This window comes from Emiliania huxleyi (genome assembly GCF_000372725.1).
Source record: "Emiliania huxleyi CCMP1516 unplaced genomic scaffold EMIHUscaffold_639, whole genome shotgun sequence".
Taxonomy (NCBI): domain Eukaryota; phylum Haptophyta; order Isochrysidales; family Noelaerhabdaceae; genus Emiliania; species Emiliania huxleyi.
The window spans coordinates 1-7,061 of record NW_005197206.1 but is presented as its reverse complement, the minus strand read 5'-3'; the positions used below and the strand labels follow the sequence as shown (position 1 = coordinate 7,061).

Here is a 7,061-nt window from a genome sequence, read left to right as displayed (position 1 = left end):
GCTCGATAGACTCGAGGGGCCAGGATACGCCGCGAGGAGGACGGAGTTGCGCCGAAAGGCGAAAGAAGCCGCGAGAACAAGGGACCGGCAGGCGGCGGCGTCGCAGGACGAGGCAGAAGAGAACGACGCGACAGAGGAGGAAGTGACAAGGGAGAGAACGACGAGGGTGGGACGACCGCGAGGTGGCATGAAGGTTGCAGCGAGAATCGGCGAGAGACTGCGAAGAGAGATAGGAAGAGGCAGACTCCCTAGGGTGGGCGACGGATAGCGCACCACACACCTCTCCTTAAAATCCCTGTGTGGTGGCGGCGTGCCGTCCTCCCATCCCTCCCTTGTGTTGTCTGTTTTCTTTCTTTTCTTTTTCAATCATCATTATATTACACCTCATTTGGGGCCTGGAGCCCTGTTGTCGTGTGTTGTTGTCTTGCTTGTTCTTGAGAAAAAGAAAACAATCAACCGTTGAGAAGGGCGGCGCCGTGGTTGCGAGGGCCACGGTGACACGAGCCACCTCATCACTTCTTGGGCGGCGGCGGCGGCGGCTCGTACAGCTCCGGGAAGGACTGCATGTTGCCGGCGCCACACTGCGACTGGCGCGTCTTTGGGCCCTGTTCGCAAGAGCGCGCGGAGGGAGGAAGCGCTCAAAAGAGAAGGAGTTGGTACTGCGGCCGCGACGGTGTTGGTGTGTGGTGGTGCGTGCGTGCGTGCGTGCGTGCGTGCGTGCGTGCGTGCGTGCGTGCGTGCGTGTGCGTGTGCGTGTGCGTGTGCGTCTTGCGGGAAGGGGGGAGGGGTGTAGCGGGGTAGGGAGGGTGTTGGTGTGTGGGCGCAGGGGACAGACCTTCCACGTAAAGTTGTTGGCGTACGACCTGGGGCCCTTGCTCACAAGCGCGAGGTTCTGGCTGACCGGCTCCTGCACCTCGTACTTCCAGCCTTGTGGGGGGAGTCGGGAGGGCGGGCTCACTTGCCCCACCGCCACGCGGCTCGTCTGAGTGTTCTCTGGGGCGCCGCGCGTGCACGCCCCAGCGCCACGGCGGTAGTGGGAGAAGGGGAGGGGGGGTGGGAGGGGAGGGGGCGCGCGGTACCGTTATTCTGAACGAACCGGATCGCGTCCTCGGCGCTGTGGAACTCGAGCGTCATCGGCGTGTTTGAGAACGGGTCGCGCGTCGACGTCCATCCCATGAGCGGGTTGGACCACCGCTGCGTGTTCTCGTCGTCCCAAGAGATCTTCCAGCAGCCCTTGGAGGCGTTCTGCACGCCAGGCGCGGGCTGGTAAATCGTGACCACCCGCTTGTCCAGCAACTCCTTTGGCGTGCCGGTGAAGGCGCTCACCGCGCGAGAGTCGAGCTGCGGCTTGCGCTCGACGGAGCCGACCGCCTTTCCGGATTCCGCCGGCGTGGTGAGCGCGTCGGTGCACAGAAGTCTGCTGCTGGCCGCAACAGCGGGGGCGGCGCGCCACGCGGCGCCCAAACGCCGGAAGCTGAGCGCCGACATAACCACAGATGTATGTGGGAAAAGAAATTTCGCTATTTTCTGTCCTCGACCCAGCCCTAGCTTGGGGGGTGTCCGTTGTCTTTATTTATTTATTAACTCGGGCTCGGGCGCCGCCGGCGCGCTCGCGGCCGGCGCGCCACCCTTGGTTGCAGCGCGCAGGCTCTCCAGCTTCTGCTTGGTCTCCGCCTCGAGCTTCGCCAAGCGGTCCCGCTCGACCTCCGCCAGCGAGCCGTAGACCGTAGTGAATGTGGCGCAAGCTGAGCGCCGACATGAAGAGACATGAATGGTTGGATAAAGAATTGCAGCGAAGGTGTCAGAAGAGTCGTCCTCCCATTCCTCCCTTGAGTTGTCTGTTTTCTTTCTTTTTCGTCCTTGCGCGAGGAGAGCTCGATAAACTCGAGGGGCCAAAATATGCCGCGAGGAGGGCAGAGCTGCGACGAAAGGCGAGAGAAGCAGCGAGAGCAAGGGATCGGCAGGCGGCGGCGCCGTCGCAGAACGAGACAGAGGAGAGCGACGCGACAGAGGAAGAAGCGAAAAGAAAGAGAACGAAGAGAGTGGGACGACCGCGAGGTGGCATGAAGGTTGCAGCGAGAATCGGCGAGAGACTGCGAGAAAAGAGATAGGAAGAGGCAGACGCCCAAGGGGGTGGGCGACGGCTACTGTAGCACTAAAGGGCGTAGACAGTCTACGCCCTTGCTTACTAGCACCAGCCACCACACGCGGGTCAAGAAGGCTACAGGCTGGATGGAAGTGGACGGGGCCACGGGGCGCACAGTACTACGACGCGAAGGAAGTGAGTGGATAGGAAAGGAGGAGGGTGCACGGCGAACCAGTTTAGACCATGTTTAGACCAATTAGACCACGGCTGAACACGAACCAGATTAGTCCTGTTTCGACAAACTGGGTCTAAACAGGGGTCGGCCTGGGTGGGGGACCCCATTAGACATACATTTTTTGCGGCATCGCTTTTGGGCGGGCCCTTGACCGCGCAAGGCAAAGGGTGGCTAAGGGCTCTGCCCGCAAGGCTAGGGTGCCCACAGGACCCAAAAGAAAATAGCTTTCCGACTCAAAAAGGGACGCACGAGGCAAATCTGATGTTGGAGTGTTCCAATAGGAGCGAGGCCTCTTCCGTTGGGGGACCGAGTGACTAGGAAACGAGGGTTCCCCGGTTTGTCACGCGCGAGCACGAGCGTGACACTGCACTTGGCGCCGAGCGCCCGCGGCTCAGACCTTGTGCAGGCCACCCCTCGGTGACCACGCCGGTCCGGACCGATGGCGCTCGGTGTGGAGCAAGCAAGACCCCCCCCCCCCCCCTCGGCGCGCGCTCGCCATTCCAACGGCCGCCAGGAGCACCAAGAGGACTCCTCATGGCTGTGGTCAAGTGGGCTTCGACCGGCCTCGGCTGGGGGGGCGGGTTGTCCCGGCTGCTGACTGCGGACGCCTTCTGCAGCCCCCTGGGCCCGTGACAGCACCCAAAAACTGCCCCACGGCGGCATACAGCACTGCCAGCCAGCCTCTTCCTCCTCCTCAAGGGCTGTACTATAGGCCATATTGCGCCGCCTCCTACTGGCAGCCGGGCGGGCGCGCGCCGCGGGCGCCTCGGCGCGCGCACGGCTCGCAGAGTTCGAACGAGTACTGCCGCCCGGCCGCCTCAAGGCTGCCGGGCGGCAGTACTCGCCTCGCAAGGCGCGCACCGGCTGCTCTGGCTGCTGCGCCGGCGGCCGCTGCGCTGGCCACTGCTGCGCCGGCTGGCGGGCGGCACGGCCGCCGGCAGCCGCTGCACCCGCGCCTTCCCTCTCGCGGGCGCCGTCGCGCCGCGCGCGCCCAACTCTGCTGGCACACGGCACGCGTCGTCACACAGCCGTGGAGAACAGGCGGTGCTGTGCGCGAAGCGCGCGCGATCTCGTACTTTTAAGGCTGGATCCGGCCATTCCAAGGGTATACCTTTGAGAATCCCCAGCGTCCCACCCTCCTAGTCACACTCTCAATATCTCGACTATCCAACATGAAGTGCTGCGATCGGGAGTGCCCCATTTCTTTTTTCCTTTCTTTTTTTGGGTCCTGTGGGCACCCTAGCAAGGCGCCCGCGTCGGCCGACGCGGTACCATTGACTAATCCCGGAATACACACCCACACGACCAAATAGCGAAAATCCGACGATCCGGCGCTTCCTTCGATTGGACGGACGAAATGATCGCGGAAAAGCGGGCGCCGCCATCGCGACATCGGGGGTTCACCATATATGCCGAGCCTGCTCGGCCTGCCATGTGCGCGCGCGCCTCGCCCGAGCGCAGCCACCTGCGGACCTGGCCAGCCTGTTCCTGGCTCGTGCCCAGCCTCTCCTTCCGCTGCCGCCGGCCTCGCAGTCCCGCCAGCCATCACGCTGCAGAGCCTGCGTAGACGCCACAGACGCCAATTCTGCAGCCCACAGCCCTGGCAACTGAGGGCGAGGGCCAGCAGTATACGACGACGACGGCATCTCACACCCCGCGCTGGCCAGCGCCATCAGCCCCTCACGGCCCGGCCCAACCTCCCTTCGCTAGCGCCATCGCCTCCAGCGCCTCCAATCAAGTCGCACCTCTCTTCTTCAGCGAATGCAGCGGCAGCACCACGTCAGAGGCCGGGCCGACTGGCGGACCTGCATGCCCAGCCATGCCCCCCACTCCCCACCCGCTTGGATCGATCAGCTGACAGCTCCACCAGCTCCCACCAGGCACCACCGCGTGTCGTGTCATGAAGCATGATAGATAGATAGACATAGAAAGCATGAACCATCGAAAGGTCTGGTCTCCAAAAAGAGCTCTCGGCGGGCTGCGCGCGCCCGCGCCCCGCCCCTTTTGCGCAGCAACACCTTAAATTTCATGGCCCTCTCCAAATTCGGGTCGGAGCGCAGCGGCGGCCCAGCGGAGTGGGCCCCGAGTTTGAAAAAGGCGACGGGCGCTGCGTCCTAGCCTCCAACAACGCCTCCCCGGCGCAGAGGGGCCCCCGGAGGGATGCTCAACCGCTGCACGCCACGCCGCTTGCGGCGGTCCTATTCCCAGCTCCGCTGAGGTTAAGAGGGAGATGCGCGCGAGCTGCGGGTGCCTTGTCGCTTTTGGGCGGGCAGAGAACACACACATGCGATCCAAAGGCCGCTCGACCCGATCGCCGCCGCCCGCCCCCAGAGTGCAGGGCCGCGTGCACCCCGGGGACGTATCGCGCATCGCAATCGTCGGTACGGGCACCATCGGCTCGGGGTGGGCCGCCGTCTACCTGGCGAAAGGATACTCGGTCACGGCGTACGTGCGCACGCAAGCGAGCGAGGACAAATTCTACTCCTTCCTCCAGTCGGCGTGGAGCAAGATCCTGGTGCGTGGCGTCGCCTCGGCCTCGGACACCGACGGATGGCGCAGGGTCAAGTGCGTGCGGAGCCTCGCCGAGTGCGTCGCCACGGCCGACTACGTGCAAGAGTCGGTGGTGGAAGAGCTGGGCCTCAAGCAGCGCATAATCCAGCAGATCGACGACCTCGCACCGCCGCACGTGCTCATCGGCACGTCCAGCAGCTTCATCCCGCTCTCGCTGGTGCGCGCTAGAGCAACGCGTGCGCCCGAGCGCATCGCCACGGCCCACCCGACGCTGCCCCAGTGGGACTCTTTCGTCGAGGTGCTGGGCAGCAGCGCGGCGCACACGGACTGGCTGGCGAGCTTCTACGGGCAGGAGCGCCTGCGGCTCGACGTGGCAGTCCTGCGCAAGGAGATGTACGGCCACGCCATCAACGCGCTCAACGCGGCGCTCTCGAATACCGCCTTTTGCCTCGTCAACGGCGGCGTCTGCTCGATGGAGGACATGGACAAGTCGGTGCTCCACCTGGCCAAGCTGATCGTCGCGTCGGGCGGCGCCTCCGGCGCCATGGTGGGTATCGTGGGCGGCGGCTCGCCGCAGGGGGCGACATTGCTCTTCACCGACATGATGCTCGGCGCGCCCGTGGCCATGAGCGCCTGCCTCGTCAGCTGGTGCCACCTGCCGCATGCCCTGGCGGCGGCCTGTCTCGCTCTGCTCCGCCTCCTCGGCGGGTACGCCTCGCTCAGCTTCGTCAAGCGCCTCGCGACGTGGTTCGTCGGCCTGTGGTGCGGCCCGTGCTTTGCGCGGTGGAGCGCTCTCGGCGGCGCCAAAGCCTTCCAAGAGCGCGCCATCCAACGGATGAGCAAGATTGAAGAGATGGATTGACGCTGCTGTCTTATGAAGTTTCCTACATGTACAGTCGAAAACGAAAAAGAGAGGAAGCCAAGGATGCCGAACCTGGCACATCCCTGGTGTCGGGTCCGAGCTCCGAGGCCCGGTCGTTGTGTGAAGAGAGAAGAGAGAGTGAAGAAGAAGAGGACCGGGAGATTAGAAAATCGAGTCTCATGTAAAGAAAGAAAGAAAACAGATAAAAAGAAAGAAAGAAACCCGGCCACCAAGCCGTATTCTCGTATTATCGTCGAGTAGTTGCGTGGGCCCGCGTGGGGGCGGTACGTATTCTCGTATCACTCGACTAGCTAGTGTCGTGTCCACTAGCTCCGAGTAGAGGGGGCGTTCTGCAGTTAAGGGGAAACCTGGTACACGGAGCCAACCCTCGGAGACCCGTGTTATGGCCCTGCGACCGCGCACCCCCCAGGGCTAGGGCTCTCTAGCCCGTAACCCGATCCCAATCGTCCGGCCCGCTGGGTGCGCTTCTGAGGTCGGTCCTGGGCGTGCGGCAAATAACTGCACTCCAAGTGCTCCAAGTGCCACCCAAGGCGCAAGGGAGGGATGGGAGGACGGCACGCCGCCACCACACATGTTTTAAGAAAAACAGACAACCCAGCGCTTAAATAAATAAAATAAATAAAACAGACACACAAACAACAGGATCTTGGAAGGACGATCAGGGACAGGGGCCACGGGAGTGGGGAGCGCATCGCGACACGGATAGGGGGGCTGGGCAGGGTTTACCCACACGACAGGGTCCCGGGATTCCCCTCTCGTATAGGACAAAGTTGCACCCGGCGGCACGGGGGCAGGCGCGGGCCTCCTACTGGTTGCGCTCTCCTAGTCCTCCTGCTCCTGACAAGGGACAGCGACAGGCTCGCAGCACAGTGGACTCCCTATTCCACTGGCGATCTCTCTCGACTAGCGACCTTCCTCCGGCTTCTCACTGGCAGTCTCTCACTATCGCTATCGGGGCGGCACACTAAATAAATAAATAAATACAACGGACATCCGGGGCGGCACACTGACAGAGGCCCGTCCTCAATTCTTTTCTTTGAAGGTTACGCCGAGGTCGGGCCCGGCGACCGCAACTCCACCATGACGCGCGTCACCCTGCTCGACTACGGCGCCGGCAACGTGAAGTCGCTCTACAACGCGCTCGTCGCTCTCGGCTGCGATGTCGAGCAGACGGACAAGCCAGAGGCCGTCGCGTCGGCCGCGATTCTCTTCTTCCCGGGAGTGGGCGCGTTTGGCTCTTGCATGGCGATGCTCGAGCGAAAACAGCTGGTGGAGCCGCTGCGCGCGTACATCCGCGCCGGCCGGCCCTTCCTCGGCATCTGCCTTGGCATGCAGACGCTGTTCGA

The 7,061-nt window shown here is 63.4% G+C and overlaps 3 protein-coding genes across 3 annotated transcripts; 2 read left to right on the top strand and 1 right to left on the bottom strand.

Moving 5' to 3' along the window:
- Positions 1 to 416: 416 nt before the first annotated feature.
- EMIHUDRAFT_459809 (hypothetical protein) lies at positions 417 to 1,488 on the bottom strand (the record flags this gene model as incomplete). Its single annotated transcript, XM_005763349.1, has 3 exons — positions 417 to 605; positions 836 to 927; positions 1,080 to 1,488. The coding sequence occupies 3 exons, from the start codon at positions 1,486 to 1,488 to the stop codon at positions 513 to 515; spliced, it is 594 nt and encodes a 197-aa protein (XP_005763406.1). The 3' UTR covers positions 417 to 512.
- A 3,117-nt stretch (positions 1,489 to 4,605) lies between these two features.
- Positions 4,606 to 5,694, top strand: EMIHUDRAFT_120461 (hypothetical protein; the record flags this gene model as incomplete). Its single annotated transcript, XM_005763348.1, has 1 exon — positions 4,606 to 5,694. The coding sequence occupies one exon, from the start codon at positions 4,606 to 4,608 to the stop codon at positions 5,692 to 5,694; it is 1,089 nt and encodes a 362-aa protein (XP_005763405.1).
- A 1,101-nt stretch (positions 5,695 to 6,795) lies between these two features.
- EMIHUDRAFT_248166 (hypothetical protein) lies at positions 6,796 to 6,984 on the top strand (the record flags this gene model as incomplete). The annotated part of the gene is made up of 1 exon (XM_005763347.1): positions 6,796 to 6,984. A coding segment is annotated over one exon (189 nt), but the record flags the coding sequence as incomplete, so codon positions are not given.
- Positions 6,985 to 7,061: the final 77 nt, after the last annotated feature.